This window comes from Schistocerca gregaria, chromosome 1 (genome assembly GCF_023897955.1).
Source record: "Schistocerca gregaria isolate iqSchGreg1 chromosome 1, iqSchGreg1.2, whole genome shotgun sequence".
Classification (NCBI taxonomy): domain Eukaryota; kingdom Metazoa; phylum Arthropoda; class Insecta; order Orthoptera; family Acrididae; genus Schistocerca; species Schistocerca gregaria.
Window position 1 is genome coordinate 364913259 of NC_064920.1, and position 21189 is coordinate 364934447.

The 21189-nt window shown below is 44.4% G+C and overlaps 1 protein-coding gene across 9 annotated transcripts in view; it reads right to left on the reverse strand.

The window, feature by feature from the left end:
- The window catches only part of LOC126346684 (ankyrin-2-like), a 962838-nt gene that overhangs the window by 783532 nt on the left and 158117 nt on the right, over positions 1-21189 (reverse strand). For 4 of the 9 annotated variants that reach the window (XM_050002215.1, XM_050002217.1, XM_050002214.1 and 1 more), the window contains exon 1: positions 16419-16776. The exons of 2 other annotated variants lie outside the window; for them this stretch is intronic. In XM_050002215.1, the coding sequence (XP_049858172.1) occupies positions 16419-16526 (108 nt within the window). In that variant the 5' untranslated portion in view covers positions 16527-16776. Of the gene's footprint in view, positions 1-16418; positions 16813-21189 lie in introns of those variants that run through there. 3 more of the 9 variants (XM_050002220.1, XM_050002212.1, XM_050002219.1) reach the window with 1 other exon arrangement.

Below are 21189 nucleotides of genomic sequence, written 5' to 3' on the forward strand. Positions count from 1 at the left end.
TTCATGATCTTTCAACCAGCCTTTGTTTATACATATTTGTAAAAATCATCAGTTCTGACTATTAACTAGGTTCCAATTTAATGTACAAATCTATTCATAGCAAAAGAAGTATAATATTTATGCAACTGGCACGTATACACTAAGCTTATCTATCTACAAAATTTGCATTAAAGTCAGTTACAACAAAAGGTGTACAACCTTTATCTAAATAAATATATACAAATCCACTTCACTTTTTTTTCTTCTTTTGGGTCAGAAGCATAATACACAATAATATGCCAGATAATGACAAGATTATTAGGAAGACTCGCCTGGACAGCTGATTATAATAATTAAACTTAATTAACGACAGACTGTTTGGCATTTATTGTAAATGTCAAGTACGACTAGAATAATGTTACGTCCATATTGCGTCGTTAGTGAACTGTCTTATAACGGTCGGGTTTTGATTACATGGTAAATGACGTAAATATATTGAAAATAATACACTCCTGGAAATGGAAAAAAGAACACATTGACAACGGTGTGTCAGATCCACCATACTTGCTCCGGACACTGCGAGAGGGCTGTACAAGCAATGATCACACGCACGGCACAGCGGACACACCAGGAACCGCGGTGTTGGCCGTCGAATGGCGCTAGCTGCGCAGCATTTGTGCACCGCCGCCGTCAGTGTCAGCCAGTTTGCCGTGGCATACGGAGCTCCATCGCAGTCTTTAACACTGGTAGCATGCCGCGACAGCGTGGACGTGAACCGTATGTGCAGTTGACGGACTTTGAGCGAGGGCTTATAGTGGGCATGCGGGAGGCCGGGTGGACGTACCGCCGAATTGCTCAACACGTGGGGCGTGAGGTCTCCACAGTACATCGATGTTGTCGCCAGTGGTCGGCGGAAGGTGCACGTGCCCGTCGACCTGGGACCGGACCGCAGCGACGCACGGATGCACGCCAAGACCGTAGGATCCTATGCAGTGCCGTAGGGGACCGCACCGCCACTTCCCAGCAAATTAGGGACACTGTTGCTCCTGGGGTATCGGCGAGGACCATTCGCAACCGTCTCCATGAAACTGGGCTACGGTCCCGCACACCGTTAGGCCGTCTTCCGCTCACGCCCCAACATCGTGCACCCCGCCTCCAGTGGTGTCGCGACAGGCGTGAATGGAGGGACGAATGGAGACGTGTCGTCTTCAGCGATGAGAGTCGCTTCTGCCTTGGTGCCAATGATGGTCGTATTCGTGTTTGGCGCCGTGCAGGTGAGCGCCACAATCAGGACTGCATACGACCGAGGCACACAGGGCCAACACCCGGCATCATGGTGTGGGGAGCGATCTCCTACACTGGCAGTACACCTCTGGTGATGGTCGAGGGGACACTGAATAGTGCACGGTACATCCAAACCGTCATCGAACCCATCGTTCTACCATTCCTAGACCGGCAAGGGAACTTGCTGTTCCAACAGGACAATGCACGTCCGCATGTATCCCGTGCCACCCACCGTGCTCTAGAAGGTATAAGTCAACTACCCTGGCCAACAAGATCTCCGGATGTGTCCCCCATTGAGCATGTTTGGGACTGGATGAAGCGTCGTCTCACGCGGTCTGCACGTCCAGCACGAACGCTGGTCCAACTGAGGCGCCAGGTGGAAATGGCATGGCAAGCCGTTCCACAGGACTACATCCAGCATCTCTACGATCGTCTCCATGGGAGAATAGCAGCCTGCATTGCTGCGAAAGGTGGATATACACTGTACTAGTTCCGACATTGTGCATGCTCTGTTGCCTGTGTCTATGTGCCTGTGGTTCTGTCAGTGTGATCATGTGATGTATCTGACCCCAGGAATGTGTCAATAAAGTTTCCCCTTCCTGGGACAATGAATTCACGGTGTTCTTATTTCAATTTCCAGGAGTGTACATTTACGATGTAAGGGTGCTTCACTTTCATCCTGCTATTTCGGTGATAGCCCATAGTTTCAGGACCTGTAGGAAGTGTCGGCGAACATTTTTTTCTCCATGACGTGATCTATCATGCCTAGACGTTCGATACGAATAATTTGAAACAACTTATACGAGGTGCGAAATAACATAATGAGACTGATGTGAAAAAAATGTTGCTTGCCGTTTTAGTCAAGTTTAGTGTTGTCTCCTTCAAAGTAATTCCCTTCTGATTGCACACGCTTTTTCCAGAGCTTCTGCCATTGATGGTAACATTTCTGGAACTCATCTTCTCTAATATCCTCCAAGACCATCGCCACAGCTGTTTGGACATCTTGTGTTGTTTGAAGATGGTGTCCCTTGACCGCCGTTTTGACTCTTGGAAATAAAAAAAATGTCGCACAGAGCGATATCTGGTGAATAAGGTGGCTGTGGTATCACTGAAATTTGTTTTGGGGTTGAAAATTGCTGTACTGACAGAGCAGTATGGGATGGCGCGTTATCGTGATGCAGAATGCAATTATCAGTAATGTTGGCACGGACACAAAGAACTCTTTTACGAAGTCTTTCTAAAATTTCTTTGTAGTGATATTGATCAGCTGTTTGTCCAGGAGGCACCCACACTTTCTGAACAATTCCCTTGGAGACAAAGAAGCACACAATGTCGCCCACTGCAGTCTTCATCATCAACATTCGTTCTGCCTTCATTAAACATTTTATGCCAATGAGAAACTCAGCTCTTGAGATAACCTCCTCTCCGAAAGCCTTCTGAAGCTTACCGTAAGTTGTTGCGTTTTCACCCAATTTAACGCAAAAAGAAACGGCATACCGTTGCGCAATATTATCCGGTTCCATTTCAGTGGTGAGAGACACAAACACATGTAACTTATTACAGCACAAATCACGAGTGAGCAGTTGCATCGATGTGCTTCTTGGACTAGAAGCAGCTTACAGACCAAGGTCAAAGATATTGTGCCTATGTAAGCCTGCAGGATTGACGCATCTTGCAAATAAAATCAGTCTCATTACTTTATTGTCGCATCTCGTATATAACTTCACTTGCAGACTAACTGTTATAGCTGTTAAGAGTAGTAGTTTTTAGGTTGGTTAATACCTCCAAGCGTGGATATACGTATGTAAACGGTTTGTCTATACTGACAGGCGTAGTCCACTTAGTGGCTCAGTTACTGCCGTGCAGAAAACATCAGGAGCAAAATTATGTGACTTGATTGTGGGGAGACAGAGAAAAAACCGTTAACACACTGAAGTGGGTACATATTAAGGTACCAATGATCACAATCTCTGCACTCATTCCTCTAACTCATATACACTGATCAGCCAGATCCTTATGACCACCTACCTAATAGCTGGTGTGTGCACCTTTGGCACCGCTAACAGTGGCGATGCATCGTCGCTTGGAACCAATGAGGCCTTGATAGGTCGCTGGAGGGAGTTGGGACCATATCTGCACACACAAGTCACCAAATTCCCGTAAATTCCGTGGAGGGGGCGATGAGCATTCACATCCGAAATGTGTTCGATCGTGTTTATATATGACGAATTGGAGGGCCAGTTCATCAACTGGAAGTCGGCACTGTGTTCCTCTAACGACTCCATCACACTCTTGGCCTTGTGACATGGCGCATTATCTTGCTGCTGCCGGCCGAAGTGGCCGTGCGGTTCTAGGCGCTGAAGTCTGGAACCGCGAGACCGCTACGGTCGCAGGTTCGAATCCTGCCTCGGGCATGGGTGTGTGTGTGATGTCCTTAGGTTAGGTAGGTTTAACTAGTTCTAAGTTCTACTGGACTAATGACCTCAGAAGTTGAGTCCCATAGTGCTCAGAGCCATTTGAAGCATTATCTTGCTGAAAAATGCCACTCCTGTTGGAAAACATGATCGTCAACATGATCAAAAACCAAAGTACTATACTTCTTGGCTGTCATGGTGTCTTGCACGAACACCATTGGTCCCATGCATGCCTACGTGAATGTTCCCCAAAGCATAACAGAGCCGCTGCCAACTTGTCTTCATCCCGCAGTACAGGTATCACGGAACTGTGCCCGTGGAAGACGACGGATTCGCGCTCTTCCATCGGCATGATGTAAAAGGTATCACGGTTCATCAGACCATTCATCGCTCTGCCACTGCGCCAGCGTTCACTGCCGATGGTCACATGCCCATTTCAATCGTAGTTGCTGATGTCGCAGTACTAATATTGATACATGCGTGGGTCGTCGGCTCTGGAGCCCCATTGTTAGGAGTGTTCTGTGTGTTCAGACACACTTGCACTCTGCCCGGCGTTAAAATCTGATGTTAGTTCCGCCGCAGTTCGCCGCCTATCCTGTTTTACCAGTCTGCTCAGACCTCGACGTCCGATATGTGTAACGAAGTGTGGCCGCCCTACCACAGGACGTCTGGATTGGTTTCACCTTGGGTTCGCCACGTGTTGAAAAGACTCATCACAGCATTCCTCGAACACCCGACAAGTCGTGCAGTTTCCGAAACGCGACTGCGCGCCTTTCCCATTCTACACACGGATAGCACGCTCACTCTACACTACATGCACCGCGCGTGTATATGACTAGCAGTCATTCCACGCCAGGTGACGCTGCTAACACCTGGACGGGTTTATATCGATGCAGGTCGTTAGTCGTAATGCTCTGGGGATATGGCCACTGGACATAAAAATTCGTGAGCAGGCCGCCTGGTACTGGATGAAGAAGGAAAACCGGGACAAAATTAGGGAAATACTTGGGGTCTGTGCTGGGGATAAGAATGCCATCAAAAAGAGAGGGATGGAACTGTGGCAAGAACAGTGGAGCAATGAGGATACGGAACGCAGAACTTATGAGCTGCTTCCGGATATAGAAGAACGGACAAAACTCACATTTTTCACGCCAACGAGAGGTATGCTGCACTTTCTTACTGGACATGGACCATACCCAACATATCTATGTCCGTTTGGGAAGCAGGTTACACCCGCGTGTGACTGTGGTGCTGTGCAAGGCACCCCAGAACATGTGATGTACGAGTGCCACCTCTTCGATGATGTAGCCCATGATCTCAGACAACAATTACCAAATAACGACACGTACCATCTAATAAGGCATGACAACACGTTCAACATACTAAACGAACTAACAAATGAAATATCAAAGAAAGTCCTTAAGAACTTCCTAAGGGACAACCACTAAAAGTAATAAATTGACACCGATTAAGACCTAGTGCACCCCTCCTGTACCGCCGGGTAAGGACATGGCCAGTCGCCTCACGGCTGGAATCCGCCTTGCCCTGGACTAGGAGGGAGGGGGGTACAAAAACACCGGATTGAACCACACACCAACAACGACTTATGTAATTTTTAGAATAGATGTAGAAGATAGGATAGTACTCTAGAATAGACTGCAGCGAAACCAACTTGAGGGCCAGCCCAGTGCCAGGGGCATGCCCCCTGGGGTTAGCTCGGTGGGCCCGGCCAACATACTAGGTTTATAGTAGCACTGGCACACCTGTAACGCTGCAGGTAGATTTAAGTCTTAGATTAAGTAGTTTAGAACCCCATAGCGGTCAAGTTATAGTATTAACAATAGTAAAATCACCTGTAGTGTAGCGTAGTGTAGTTAGTATAAAACAAAAAAGCTGCAATCCCTTGCATCATTATTAGGACCCACTAATGTAGTTAGGTAGTGGGTTATTATGTATAATACAATAATTGAATAAAGAATTTAAAAAAAAATGCTCTGACTGATCAGTGCGTACATTGCGTTTTGCAATTTTGCTTTGGAACATCTGAAGGATCTTTACATGTGACAGTTGGCGTTGAGTATCTGTAGGGTTGGACGTGACAAATTCGTTACATTTAAGCATAACTCTCTGACGCCCAAAGAAATTTTAACCAAACTTGGCACACGTATGACGCATTACTTGAGTTCATATGGCTCTGAGCTCTATGGGACTTAACATCTGAGGTCATCTGTCTCCTAGACTTAGAACTACTTAAATCTAACTAACTTAAGGACATCACATACACCCATGCCCGAGACAGGATTCTAACCAGCGATCTTAGCAGCCGCGTGGTTCCGGACTGAAGCGCCTAGAACCGCTCGGCCGGCGTAAAAATATCGATCAGATACAAACAAGTTCTGTGTTTAACTAATATTGAATGAATTTGATAAACGTAAAAAGTAGAGTATGGAATGTAGTCAGATGGTGCGATGGGAATTTTAGTAGGAAACGAGTCCTAGAGTATTTTTTGTTATTTGGGCAGCATGAGAACTGATGATGGTCAAAGTAGAGAGGACGTCAAATGCACACTGACAACAGAAAAAATAATTTCTGAAAAATAAAAATTTATTAAGCCCTACAACAAATTTAATGTGTAGGAAACTTTTTATGGACGTATCTATCTGGAATGCAGCCTTTTACAGAAGTGAGACGTGGACGACAAGCTATTCAGACAAGTAGGGAGTATAAACTTTTGAAATGTGGTGCTACAGAAAAATGCTCAACATTAGATGGCTAAATCGAGCAACTAATGAGGAGGTACTGAATGGAATGGAGGGGAAAGAAATGTACGGATTTGTGCCACAGCTTGACAAAAGAAGGGATTGGTTGATAGGACATATGCTGAGGCATGTAAGAAAAGTTGAGGAAGACCAAAGGATGAATATACTAGGCATATGAGAAGGATAGACTAATGCACAGAAATCGATAAAAATTGTCTTCGGACTGGAGACATCTACAAAAAAAAGAAAATAAATTTCCTTTGCTATCGGAGCGACAAAAGTCTCGTCACAGCTTTGTCGATAGTGTTATGTCATCCTTTGCACGCAGCGAGGAAAAGATGCCTTCATGAACAGAGAATTAAGATAGTAATTTATTCTAGACCTGATATCAAGTAGCAAAAATAATATAGAACATTGTTTCTGAAACTGCAGCTTGATTTGCTACCAGTAGATTTGAATGTAAAAATAGGTACAGATTCAAAACATTTATAAATATGTCACTCTTTACTAAAATATCGAACCCTGGCCACTGTGAAAGCCTGTAAATGTTATTCAAATGGCAAACACACTAAACAGTGTTCGTAACTTTAGATTCGCCGCTGGAGCTACAGAGAGGAGGTACTTTCGTCTCGTCGGCAGCAGCGGCTGTAGAAAACGCGGTGGCGTAACTGACAGCGAGCGTGTATAAAAACCGCAGATACGAACTGAATGTTCACACGAAACAGCAGCATTACTTAAACTGGGAACACCAATTTGCAATGACTGTTGTCGTTTTAATTACTATAACATTACGTAAGCGACACTGAAGTCTGTTAGCGTAGACAAAATACTCGGACCGCTATATCTTCCCACTACATAAAAAGCGAGCTTTGGGAAGTTAGAACTTGTTGAGCAGCCTGTGTAGATGTACGTGGAACGTTGCTACGCACGCTGCTAGAATGTTCTCCTTTTCTGTTCCTGTCGGTCCAGTGTGCGTCAACAGAGCAGAAGTGGCTAAGTTTGGAATGCTTTGCTGACGATGCTGATAAATATGCATGAAGTGCTCTTCGTGTCGCGACGACAGAGCTGCCGGAACTATTTCACCTATATCTCGGAGAGCTATCGCCGACCAAACAGCCAGAAGGGAATTGCGTGCCCTTACGCGACGCGACCAGTATCGGTGTTTCCAAGCTGACAGCCTTCTCGCCCACAAACAACGAAAAACAGGAAAAGAACGGGGGGAAGGCAAAAACAGATTTGTCGGTAACTGTTCTTTTGTTACACTTCTCCCTTTGATTCCGGGCTGGAAAACGGCTGTTATTGTACGCTTGAAGAGAGAATGATAAACGTAACAGACGTTTTATCTTCCGTCACAAGTTTCACCGTGCTGGTGATTGAAGGGACACATGCTCAAAACACCACAGAATTAACTATACGCATAATATATACTGGATATACAAAGCGCCGTAACACTGAAATAGGAGCTGTGAATGCAATGTTAATTTCAGTGTGCTGTTTGTCTTGCGAAAATGAGGTTGTTGCTCGCTCCTCTCTGCCCCCCCCCCCTCTATACAAAAGCTACAAATGAGCTAGTTAGGCGGCGATCGTATATTTACGCTGCCAGCATCCTCCGTAAACAGACCAAGTTATATCGTGCCTACAGTGTCTCTCCGACAGCAAGGTCCGATGTCCATCCAGAAACGGAATCAGGTACGCCGTACAGTGACGTGAATATTAGTAATGAGACAGCTGGCATCTATTAGTTTCCGCAGCAGCCATTTTTAAAGCAATTTGGAAAACTTCGAAAAAAAATCTATACAGTTGTTGTGACTGGTACATCTAGAAGCTATATATATACACACACACACACACACACACACACACACACACACACACACACACACACACACACACACACAACTTGGTAAGGCTCTGCTCAGCATATATCAAGCTGCATAGGGAGTAACTAAATTCCCTCTACAGACTATGCGGACAGATTCCTTACATCAATACATTTAAAAAAATGTTAAGTAAAAATGGGCACTAAAATGCGTGTCGTACGAGCTATGATCACTTGTTCATCTTCGACACTGTGCAACACAGCTCTTCTACTGCAATCTCTTTGCTTTCCATGTTTTGCGAGGAGGTGGCATTGACCAAAACAAGAAAAAAAGCCCCGTAAACATGGGGTCTAAAATGCATTCTTTAAGAGCTATGAGCATTTCCTCATCTTCGCTACTGTGAAACACATCTCTTCTATTGCAAAAAATGGTTCAAATAGCTCTGAGCAATATGGGACTCAACTGCTGTGGTCATCAGTCCCCTAGAACTTAGAACTACTTAAACCTAACTAACCTAAGGACATCACACACATCCATGCCCGAGGCAGGATTCGAACCTGCGACCGTAGCAGTCGCACGGTTCCGGACTGCGCGCCTAGAACCGCGAGACCACCGCGGCCGACCTCTTCTATTGCACAAGTGCTCATGGTTCTAAGCTATGCATTTTATAGCCTATGCTTACTGAACATTTTTTTCTTTTGTTTTGGCCCATGCTACCTCCTCCCAAAATATTGGAAAAAAAGAGTTTACAGCACACAAGGTGTGTTTCACAGTATCGACGACGAGGTAGTGCACGGAATTCTTAAGGTAACCATTTTAGATCCCATGTCTGCTAGACACTTTTCTCTTGGTTTGTTATAAGGAAACTGTCCCCAAAGCTAGTAAAGGGAATTTTGTTATAACCCTTATACTATTTTGTTTCGTTACCTTACGATACATTAGCGAGCACCCCCAGCTTTTGACGGGTAGCAGTAAGTATCTGTGGCCGTACGACTTATCTGATCTGGCGTAGCAGTAATAGTCTGTGTACAAAAAATGTTCAAATGCGTGTGCTAAGGTCATCAGTCCCTAAGCTTACACACTGCTTAACCTAAATTATCCTAAGGACAAACACACACACACACACACACACATACACACACACACACACACACACACACCCATTCCCGAGGGAGGACTCGAACTTCCGTCGGGACCAGCCGCACAGTCCATGATTGCAGCGCCTAAGACCGCTCGGCTAATCCCGTGCGGCGTCTGTGTACACAAACCTTCCTTGTGAATCAGTCTATCAGGGAAAACCGCATCAGAGGCCCTACAGTAGTTCTTGAGATAGCCGCCACATACAAACTGAAACACGCTGCGCTGACTTACCTATGTGTATAGATACTTTAATCCGAGTATTATGTACTGATATGTAAACGTAAGTCGCTTGGAATCACGTGTGTTTTTAGGAATTTACTAATTTCCCTGGACAATATTTTACACCTAAATATGACTGATCACTTTATCGCCACACATCCAATTTGATATCGCCACCATGCCGATTTGGAACAAATGTTTCCTATACAACAGCGATTAAACTTCGTTCTCTAAATCGTTGTAGAAAATTTAGCTGTCGAGAAACATTGCTGACTTGGGGTCTGTGATTTAACTTATCCTATAGTGCTGACCGTCATCTAGGTTGTGTGTTTTCCCTTCTGTTTTTGTTCTAAATGCGACATAAGGATGAATGCCAGGATTTCATTTGTGATACTCTCACTCTTCATGCGTCGCCCGTTTTTCTAGTGCCTTCTTCAAATGGTTCAATTTGCTCTGAGCACTATGGGACTTAACATCTGAGGTCATCAGTCCCCTAGGACTTAGAACTACTTAAACCTAACTAACCTAAGGACGACACGCACATCTATGCCCGAAGCAAGATTCGAACCTCCGACCGTAGCGGTCGTGCGGTTCCGGGCTGAAGCGCCTAGAACCGCTCGGCCACAGCGACCGGCCTAGTGCCTTCTCATAACCTTCAATGATGCTGTGTGACTTCAGCTGTATGAGTGGTGCTTTATTTCTAACAAGTCTCTTTGTAACTCTTATATTACGCCATACATATGATTATTGTGCTGATCAGGTCCCTGAAAAGTAATCCATCCTAGGCTGAAAAAGACCAATGAGGTAGTCGTTCGAAACTACTCTCTTATGAAGACAATGTTCTGGATCATACATCGGATCGCACTCGCCTACTAGTAGTGGGTGCTACTCAGAATGTAAAACACCTATGGGTTAGCGGCAGCCATAATGTAAACTTGGATGATACATGTGTGGCTACTTCGGTTGCAACCTCTGTCTAATTTGCATATATGACAGTTTTTTATAGCTTATCCACCTCACTTGAGATGACTGATGATATTCCGCCTTAAACAATGATACGACAGATTTCCTCCAAGTCAGAGAGGTTCAATGTAATCTCACGAAATAGACACTACTTTTGTCTTTCCTAAGTTCCTTCCTTCTTACTTACATCTACTTTGGCAAAAACTGAAGCAATGAACAATTGAAGTACTGGGCATTTAATCTTCCGTAACACATAACAACGATTACGGCAAATAACGGAAAACGTGGTATACTTTATCAATGAAGAAATACTTTCAAATAGAAACCATTCCAAAGGTAATTTTGCATAACCTTATTGCGCTTCAGTAGAAAGCGTCAAGTGTGAGCAGTCGTGAACGATCTTTCGTGTAGTTCTGGCAGGACAAGAAAACAGAAATGCCGGTGAATTGCGACTAGAACCCGTGTTCCGGGGGTGCCGTACAAACCTCATTATGCATGTGCAGGGTGTTCGGAAACTCCTGTTACCGGCTTCTGGGACTTGTAGAAGGCAGAGCTTCAGATGTTCAACCAATCCACTTCTGCTTGAGTAACTGAGTTCGGCGTGACGCAACACAGTTATACGGTAACAATTCGAAAGAAAACGCCATGGAACATCCATTTAGTACTTAAGCACATTTGTTTGTATTAACACTAAAACATTACGTGTTTACATTATCCAAAAACAAAAAAGGAATCCAGCAGACTGTACACGCAGAACAGATCTCATGCATTACAACAGCGGCGCGATGTGGCGACCTCCAACGTTGTTACAAACACTGTACCTACGAAGGTTGTTCTGGTACGTACTCCGTCCCAATCGACGTCTCTTCAATTTCTAGTGCAGCGGCCAGAAGTCGTACCAAGTATTCTTTCTCTGTCCCTAAAGGGGTCTCGCAAATTAAACATTACATCGACCACATCACGTTAAGGGGTGTGCCCTGCTGCACACCAGGACAAGCAACCCCGGGACTTTATTTTCCCTCTCTAGAAGTGGACGCGTTACACATCTGAACTAAAACCGTTGTAGAAAGGAAACGGTACTTTTCCGGACATAAGTTCCCATTCTAAATACATGTACCCACTCCCCTCTTTAAGTGCTAGAAGTTTGTAACGGGAACTTCAGAACATCCTGTAGATTGTTCATCTACAGGTCACATAAACAGCCGTATCTTGTGATTGCATTGACCTTTAAGCTTAAATTTTTTATACCACCACCGGACCGCGGACCTTAGTATTTGACATAAATTTGGGAAGCAGTGGTTGGGAAGGGAGTGAGAAAGGGTTGTAGCCTCTCCCCGATGTTATTCAATCTGCATATTGAGCAAGCAGTAAAGGAAACAAAAGAAAAATTCGGAGTAGGAATTAAAATCCATGGAGAAGAAATAAAAACTTTGAGGTTCGCTGATGACATTGTAATTCTGTTGAAGACGCAAAGGACCTGGAAGAGCAGTTGAACGGAATGGGCAGTGTATTGAAAGGATCGATATAAGATGAACATCAACAAAAGCGAAACGAGGATAATGGAATTTAGTCGAATTAAGTCGGGTGATACTGAGGGAATTAGATTAGGAAATGAGACACTTAAAGTAGTAAAGGAGTTTTGCTATTTGGGGAGCAAAATAACTGATGATGGTCGAAGTAGAGAGGATATAAAATGTAGACTGGCAATGGCAAGGAAAGTGTTTCTGAAGAACAGAAATTTGTTAACATCGAGTATAGATTTAAGTGTCAGGAAGTATTTTCTGAAAGTATTTGTATGGAGTGTAGCCATGTATGGAAGTCAAACGTGGACGATAAATAGTTTGGGCACGAAGAGAATAGAAGCCTTCGAAATGTGATGCTACAGAAGAATGCTGAAGATTAGGTGGGTAGATCACATGACTAAAGAGAAGGTATTGAATATAATTTGGGGAATAAAGGAGTTTGTGGCACTACTTGACTAGAAGAAGGGATCGGTTGGTAGGACATGTTCTGAGGCATCGAGAGATCACCAATTTAATATTGGAGGGCAGCGTGTAGGGTAAAAATCGTAGAGGGAGACCACGAGATGAATACACTAAATAGATTCAGAAGGATGTAGGTTGCAGTAGGTACTGGGAGATGATGAAGCTTGCACAGGATAGAGTAGCATGGAGAGCTGGATCAAACCAGTCTCAGGACTGAAGACAACAACAACAACGGTTAACCGCTTCTGCGACAGACAGACAAAAAAGTGATCTTAGGTTTCCGTTTCTACCTACTGATATACGAGACTCTTAAAACGTTTTAAAGAACTGTTATGGCTCCCATTTTGCAGGCTGACACCAGTTCGTCGCCTTGTTCGTCAGTTTCTCTGCTTTTTCAAGCAAACAGCTTCTATCAGTTACCGCCACCATGTTGAGTGGAACCCGTTGTAGACATTGCCACAGCATGAGAATACGACATGTTTACTGAGAATTGAATCTCGAATTTCCGACGACAGATGCAGTGGCGCTAACTAGTAAACGTAGAAAACAGTCTCTTTCTTGCCTTAAACTGATTCGCAAGTAATTTATCGCCTGGTGCAAGTTTTTCAGGTCGAAGTTCGGTGGCCGAATCCAGTGTCACGTATTAATGGGCTTAACAGCGCTCCATAATGAGTCACATTTTCTTGATTGTGAGTACTCTTGTTGGATGTGAGGTCCGCCAGTTATGCAAAACACCGTTTTCCTCAGTACCCAAATACGTTTCGGCACCACTCTGCCATCATCAGTGGGGTTTCGTTTTTTATTTATGCTGCAATGTGAAATTTTTATTAAATTATTACAAAAGTATACGCATTTTTGGTTCAAACAACAGATCGTTTCTTTTTGTAAATACCTTTACATTTAGTGTGCATGAATTTTCTGGATCACTAGTGTGTTAATTACTACAAGTAGCTTGTCATCTGCAATCAAACGATGTTGATGAGAAAGTTTTTTGCTTGGGTAATGTTTTGCATAACTGGCCGACCTCACATCCAACAATTTCAACTGCAAACACGGCCAATACAAGGGGCTGCAAATCAAAATTATGGATATGTGAGTATTCTGCTGCATTTTTATCAAGTTCTTTACTCGTAGGTCCACGATCAAGCAAGCAAACATGTCAAACTCTCTTCATTTGGAAACTTCACGTCATAGTAGTGATGGATGCAAATAGAAATGTGATTTTTATCGTTTTCATACAAATATTAATACGACTCAGTGCTTTAATTCCGTATAATTGCATTACAAAACGCCATTTGCTTACATCGTAAGGTTCTTTGCTACTACATAAAGGGATAGGCTTTCTGCTATGCCGCGAACAGTTTCATTCCACATAATGTGACAATGACCTTGGTTGCTGGTTAGATGTAAGGATGACGTCACGTCGGCAAGTTGTGAGCCGCGGATATGGTATTCGCATTAGCACTCAAGAGAGCAAGTAAAAGGTAGGCACATTTGGGTTGAACGTCCCGATGGCGATGAGGTCATCAGAGCCGAGTTCTTTCAGAGAAACCATCCCCTAAAATCCCTTAATCGTTCAGAGAAATCACGGAAAACCTAAATCTGGATGGCTAGGTGCGTATCTGAATCGCAATCCTAGCGATTTCCCCAGTGCGTAACCTCGCTAGATAAGGGCAGAAACTACCGGCTATTAGCACAAAAAAGATCTCAAGGTATCCGACGTGGAGTACTTAAGAGAAGCTGCTACTATTAGAGGTGTTTGCCCCGAGTCGATTGAACTGCACGAGGCTATTAGCTACAGATGAAAGTTTCCGCTTTCTCTGGCAGTTCCAAAGCTATTATGGGATCGGCTTTCAGCGATCTCGCGCGGGAGCGAAAGTGAAATTTCAGAAGAGTCTGACTCTCCTGACAGCCATCTGTGCATAAAAGGAAGCTTCTCAGTCGAATGCAGTTGTTGCAGCTGGTAGAGTGAACAGCGGGTGTGTACCTGCAGCGGAAGCCTTACACACGGGGCGGGTTAAGCCGGAGAGCCTCCCCCGCAGACGCGTCCTTTGTTTGGGGACCGGCCTAGCAACCGGCGGGCGCGATGCCCTCGCAGTGTAAACAACGCGCTACTGGCGTCGTGCGGCACCTTTCTCACCATATAAAAAAAGGGAGGTTACCGATCGAGATCCTGTGGCCTGCTGTAGCAGTCAAACATTACAAGTTCCATCACTGTAGCTCGTCGACAAACCAGCGCCCCATACAAGTGCTTTAGTTTATGACGTAAATAGATTCACAATACCGTTAGGGCCCAAGTATTTACGATACAGAATCAAAACGTATGGGTTGCATTCGCAAACTGGAAAGGGAGATACATGAGATTAGATTTTAACAACTCACTGATGTTATTCGAGACGGAGCCGTAGTTCAACGGGATAAGGATGTGTGGTCTAGTTGAAGATAGCATTAGCATCTAGTAAGTTCAGGAAACTAATGAAAAGCTAGGACCAGGATGACCGCAGGGTAATATGAAACCAACTCCCATCGAATATTAGTATTGTATCGCCACACTATCTGACAAGGAGGTCTCCGCAAATGAGAGTACAAGCCATTCTCCCTCAATTTCACTAAAGAAATCTTCGCTGGCAAACGGCAATATTAGACGCTTTTGTTCTGATATGCATTGTGAGACACTTTTGTACTGATGTGAAGTTTAATGTGTCTCATCTTCTTGTAGCCGACAAGATAGCAAGTAGGAGTCTCGTAGCATCGAAGCCAAGCTACTACTCGATTAATACAGCGAAAATGCTCTGTCTGCTAAATCTTTTTACAGCAACATTTCTTTAACGACAACTCCAAATATCCCAGACAGTAACATGCCTGTTATGCTTGTCCTAGAAAACATAACATTTATCTTTTTATTGTCTGACGATTTCTGTGAGCTGTCTGGTCAATTCTTTACCAGGTACAACAACCACAAAGAAAAAAAAATGCTTCATTCACCTTCATGTAGAGTGCAATGAATTGAAATAAATACACTGCAAAGAGATGTTAAGACTGTCCCCTTGTTTGTAACACGAGTCGTTACACCTAAAAGTTGCAGTTCGTCGACAGTGTTCTTTCTCGCAGTAAAGTTCCCATCACACTGAGAATCGGAAAGATTTAGAAGTGCATTGCAGTAAATAGGATCACATGTATTTGATTAAAAGTGTAACCCAATGCACAATTTTTCAACTAAACTCTACCAATTTCAACATAATTAAATCCTCCTCAGTCATTTTCCTTACTGAAAAGTATATCGACCATAAGAATGAGTACCCAGAATATCACACATGTCCATTAAATGATAGCCTCTATCCAGAGCCTACAAAGATTTTGGGAATGGGAAGGTACTCAGCTAGATTCACTTATAACTAGATGACTATCAGCATAGTAGAAAAACAGTTCTTATTTCGCATATGTTGGTCTGCAATTTAGTAGACTGCTAGTGTTTATATTACAAATCAAAACGAAAACTGTTTACTTTACAGTCATAAGTCTTAACAATGACCGTGACGGGCTAGCGATTCATCCCCACTGTAATTTTAACTTGGATGGTGAGGGGTGTATATGTTCGCAGATGATCATAGTCAACCATTTAAAAATTGTATTACGTTTGAAGATGAGGTTGAAGGCCTTCAGATGGGTCGTGGATGCCATTAAAAATTACGTGATATTGGCAGACAACTGCTTTGATTTTCCGCAATCTTGAAATAAGGACGGGATGTCGGAGACGCGGTGACAACGAAGAAGCTGCAGAGGCGCTTGCAGCACGCCCCAAGACTCTTCTATAGCCCCAAAGCCACGCAGATGTAGCCGCCGTACGTTTCCTACCTGTTTTCCAGTGGCCTTCGTCAGCGTCTCCACGTTATTCCCGTTAACGACCGGAGCAGGAGCGCCGGGACGCTGCTCCTCCGTCGTAGCCGTCGTCTCTCCTGGCATCGCGGCCGTGAAGACAGACAAAACCAACGGTCAATCTACCGACCGGGAGACTTGAATTCGCAAGCAAGAATGTGGCAAGTACAGCGCTGTCACTTCAGTATCAACATAATAAAGCTCCGGAGCGGAGCGGATCCAGAAGAAGAAAACGAAAACACGCAAAGTGTCCTGCAAGTAAGCAGACTGTTCCCGCCTTATGGGAATCTACGACCGCGGACACACTTCACTCTTTACTACGCGTCCCAAGCCGTCACTGGCGCGAACTGCGCGCCGCGTCGCCCCACCACTCGCGCCCTGTGCCTCCCCTACTTCTCCCCCACTCTTTGTCGCAGTCTCCCACCCGAGTCGCCGCTGAGGTAGGGCGCGCGCGTAACCGAATCTACAGATACGGCCACAGCTAGATGTTGCAGACTTCTCTTTCTGACAACTTGGAGCTGCAGTTGCACCGAGGAAATATTTTTCAGCATTAATTCGAAGACTCGGAGGTATCGCTAAGGAAGAGATCTGAAAATGCATCAGTAAAAAAGGTAATGAACGTCTCTCCTGCAGGTTCGCTTTGTCCCCTGCTGGCAGCGACAGTATGGCAGAGCGCTCTGTCGGTGGCTTGGTGAAGCTCGTGATCAATACGGCGTCCGGGGCGCCAGCTTCAAACGGCGTAGTAGCGACAGACGCGCGGGAAGTAGGTCGGCGGACGCAGCGTCGACGCCCTCCATCGATTTTCGCAGCAGCACCAGCAGCAGCTTCGCCGCCGCCGCCGGCTGCGCCCGTTCTGAGGCTCAGCTGACTGTCACACATTCTGGCACCTGCACAACTACGCGCACCACTCGGGCATGCTTGCGTTGTAACTTGCAGGGCGGCTTGCTATACATGTTTTGTCTACCGGAGACTCTTTGATATAGGTCCATGCTAATTCCAAGTTCATAGTGGCATGAACAGCAAGAAGAAGGCGACTAGAGTGACAGATTTTAGCCGCTGGAGAAGAGCAAGGCACTGAATGATAGAAGAAATGAGAGAATTTAAATCATCTACAGCTACAATGAATACCCTCCATCTGACAATTAAGTACTTGGCAGAGGGTTCATCGAACCACCTTAAGCTATTTCTATATCTTTCCATTCTCGAACAGCGCGTGAGAATAACCACTTCAATCTCTCTGTACTGGCTGTGATTCTCTTATTTTATAACAATGATCATTTCTCTCTTTGTAGATAAGCGCCAGAAAAATATTTTCGCATTCGGAGGAGAAAGTTAATAACAAATCACTTTCATGCATTAGAGTTAGCATACAGTTGGAAGTATCTGCACATGAATAAACCGTCATAAATACCCAGAATGAGATTTTCACTCTGCGGCGAAGTGTGCGCCGATATGGAACTTCCTGGCAGATTAAAACTGTGTGCCGGACCGAGCTCGAAAGCGGGACCTTTGCCTTTCGCTGGCAAGTGTTCCAGCCAACTGTTATATTTTTTTTAGGTTCTAAGGCTGGTATACTCCCCTGTAGGGATGTGAATCATTGTGATGAAATTGGAAAGGAAGATGATCAAAGCTAAGATAATGAGCGAAGCAGACGAAATGAATTATATTTTGTGCTGCGGCCGGGACTCAAACCCGTTCTTTTTTAATCACATTTTGTTCTATATTGTTCGTTGAAATCGTTCGGGGCGGGCGACCGATGACACCCGTTCATGCTCTTCAGTGATCCGTTCACTCAGTTTTTTTTATTAGAGAGGGCAGCTAACCCTCTGACCCGAACACGCTGAGCTACCGTGCCAGCGTCAACTGACGACCTAAGCACGACTCACGCCCCGTCCTCACAGTTTTACTTCTGCGAGTACCTCGTCTCCTACCTTCCAGACTTCATAGAAGCTCTCCTGCGAATCTTGCAGAACTAGCACTCCTGAAAGAAAAGATACTGCTGAGACACGGCTTAGCCACAGCCTGGGGGTCTTTCCAGAATGAAATTTTCACTCTGCGGCGGAGTGTGCGCTGAAGTTTCAGTCGTAAATACATTTAAGGGCACACTAAAAAACATTAAATGAAATTGCTTTCGCCCAGAAAACTGTCTACAACCAAGGCATTAGAGCTGGCCAGCATTAGACCTTCTTCGGTGCATGATGACGGGCAATTGCAGTTGCGCTGTTCCTCCCCACATTCAAAGGTTGAGGGTCCACTAGCGTATTCCCACTTTTCCAGATTTACTTTACTCCGACCAACACCAGTTCGCAACCTGTTGAGGGACTTCCAGGTAAACCAGTTCTCACTGTGACCAGGCGGTAGGGCATCTTTAGGTTTTCTCCAGCTTAGAGAAGCACTCTCTGCTATGTTTTCCCCAAATGTCTAGTCTTTGAGTTGTGTTGTTGTTGCTGACACAGAGTTTTCAAAACTTTTTCTGGACTTCAGACGTATGGTTCTGGCGAGAGGCCAAACAGCGGGTGAATGTGGTCATAGCTCTACGTCCTCCTGCCTCAGCAGTTGCTTCACGCCTGATGTTAGGCGAAGCTATGCCTGCTAGCACAAGTAGCTCCTACACTTTAGCTGGTCTCGAGCATCCAGTAATTATGCGATACATATCACAAATTTCGTAAAAAATTCCACCGCAAAGAAGAAAGCCTTTGCTTTAATGACTGCCACCGTAACGCGTGTTTGGAAGTAAGATCGCAAAATGCGATAACAACAGCACAGAGACTAGGCAGAATACAGCAGAATGAAATTGCATTTGATGCAATTGATGAACTCAATCAGTAGCAAGAACACCAGTCTGGAAATAACGAAACGAGTAATGAGAGCACTTGCCTGACATTGGTCCTACAAGAAGCAAGAGAAAGACAGATATTTCATGTCGCAGAAGAATATTGAAAATCAACTGTAAAGATAAAAAGGCGCCGAGAAGACTGCAGGAAACCAGTTTTGTCGGGACCCGCTTCCAAACAAGGAGTGATTTACTCGTGAGACATATTTTAAAACGTAACAATAACAGAAGGGGCCGTTAAGGGACTTAATGGCTGGGAACGACCATTATACATGCAGAAAACTGTGATGTGGGGTGTGTTAAATACGCAGAAATGTAGAAGAAGTAAGACAGAAGGGTGTAGAGGCGTCCTGCTGCAAATCTTCCTCATGGTTGAACGCTAGAGAGAGAGACAGAGAGAAAGAAAATAAATACCTGCTTATGGAATGTCAGACGTGCGAGAACATATAATGTTCTCACCATAGCATCCTAGTGCCACTACGACGTCTGTATACAGCTCGAGTAGTGAGTTACTCAAGTAGGCAGTTGATCGCCACTAAATTTCCTGTATAAACTATCCAGTCATACTTGTGTTTCGGCCGTAATTCAGCCGATAGTAAAATCGCAGAAGTCGGGCTCACAGCAGTTATGTGGATAGACCCGATTTACCTAGCTAGAAGTAGAATTTGTGTACTGAATGAGCAGACTGTGAATATAAAGTTTATAGAAGCAGCGGTTTGTAGAGAGAGCTGATTAATTACAAGCTGGCGCAATACTGATAAAACACTATCCTGTGCAAGCATATAGGGAACGAGCGCAATTTCTTTGTACAAAATGAAATCAATTTGCAATCTTTCATTATTTTTACTTTCCAAGGAAAGCTTGGTACATTTGTATGTCTACGGATAGTCCAAGATGTTTGCACTCTCTTCCACACACTACGTCGCTGATAATGAGGTAACATTTATTCCTTAGTGGAAATTTTAATTAAACATCCTGACAAAAAGACGTTGAACTCCCTACAGTGGAAAATAGCAATTATCTCTACTATCTCGTATAAAACCCCACTGCATTTGACAAGCTACTGTCGTTGTTGACTCGAAGCCTGTTTCATTTTCGGCAGAGCTAGTAGACAGCGGGTTGCGAACTACAGTTATGTTGAAAAGTAATTGACGACTCTGGATAGTAACAAGCCAAGCTGCACGAACAAGGCCTTCATATTCACAATGTGTGTAAATAGTTTAACAGACAATAACGATTGTTCTCTGAGGATATTTGTCGGTGGTGTCGTCATATATGGAGACATGCAGATCAAAAAGTTTAGTAATTACAGGGGTACTTACAGTTAACGTTTGGTAAGGTTGATAACTGACTTTCAACACAAGTAAATGAAATTCAGTATAACACATGTAACGAGGTAAAATCCCTGTTATGGGCGACAAACAACTAGAGTTAGCATCTTTCATTTAAAATGAAATCTCAAAAAAAAAAAGAAGAAGTTTCAAATTGCTCTGAGCACTATGGAACTTAACATCTGAGGTCATCAGTCCCCTAGAACTTAGAACTGCTTAAACCTAACTAACCTAAGGACATCACACACATCCATGCTCGAGGCAGGATTCGAACCTGTGACCGTAGTGGTCGCGCGATTCCAGACTTAAGCGCCAAGAATCGCTAGGCCACTTCGGAAATCTCAAAACAAATGTAGTTGGGGAGGCCATGAGAGGCTAGGAATGGTTAGAGCAAATATTGAAAATAACAGCTCATTACGAAAGGCATACATGAAATATATTCGCAGATGCGAATACGGACAATCATCAGTTGTGTAGCGGGTTGTCGACAATGACGATTTGTGCCAGACCGGGACAAGAACTTGGATTTTCTGCTTATCGCGAGCGAACACCTTACTATTAGGCTATCCGAGCACAACTCACAGCT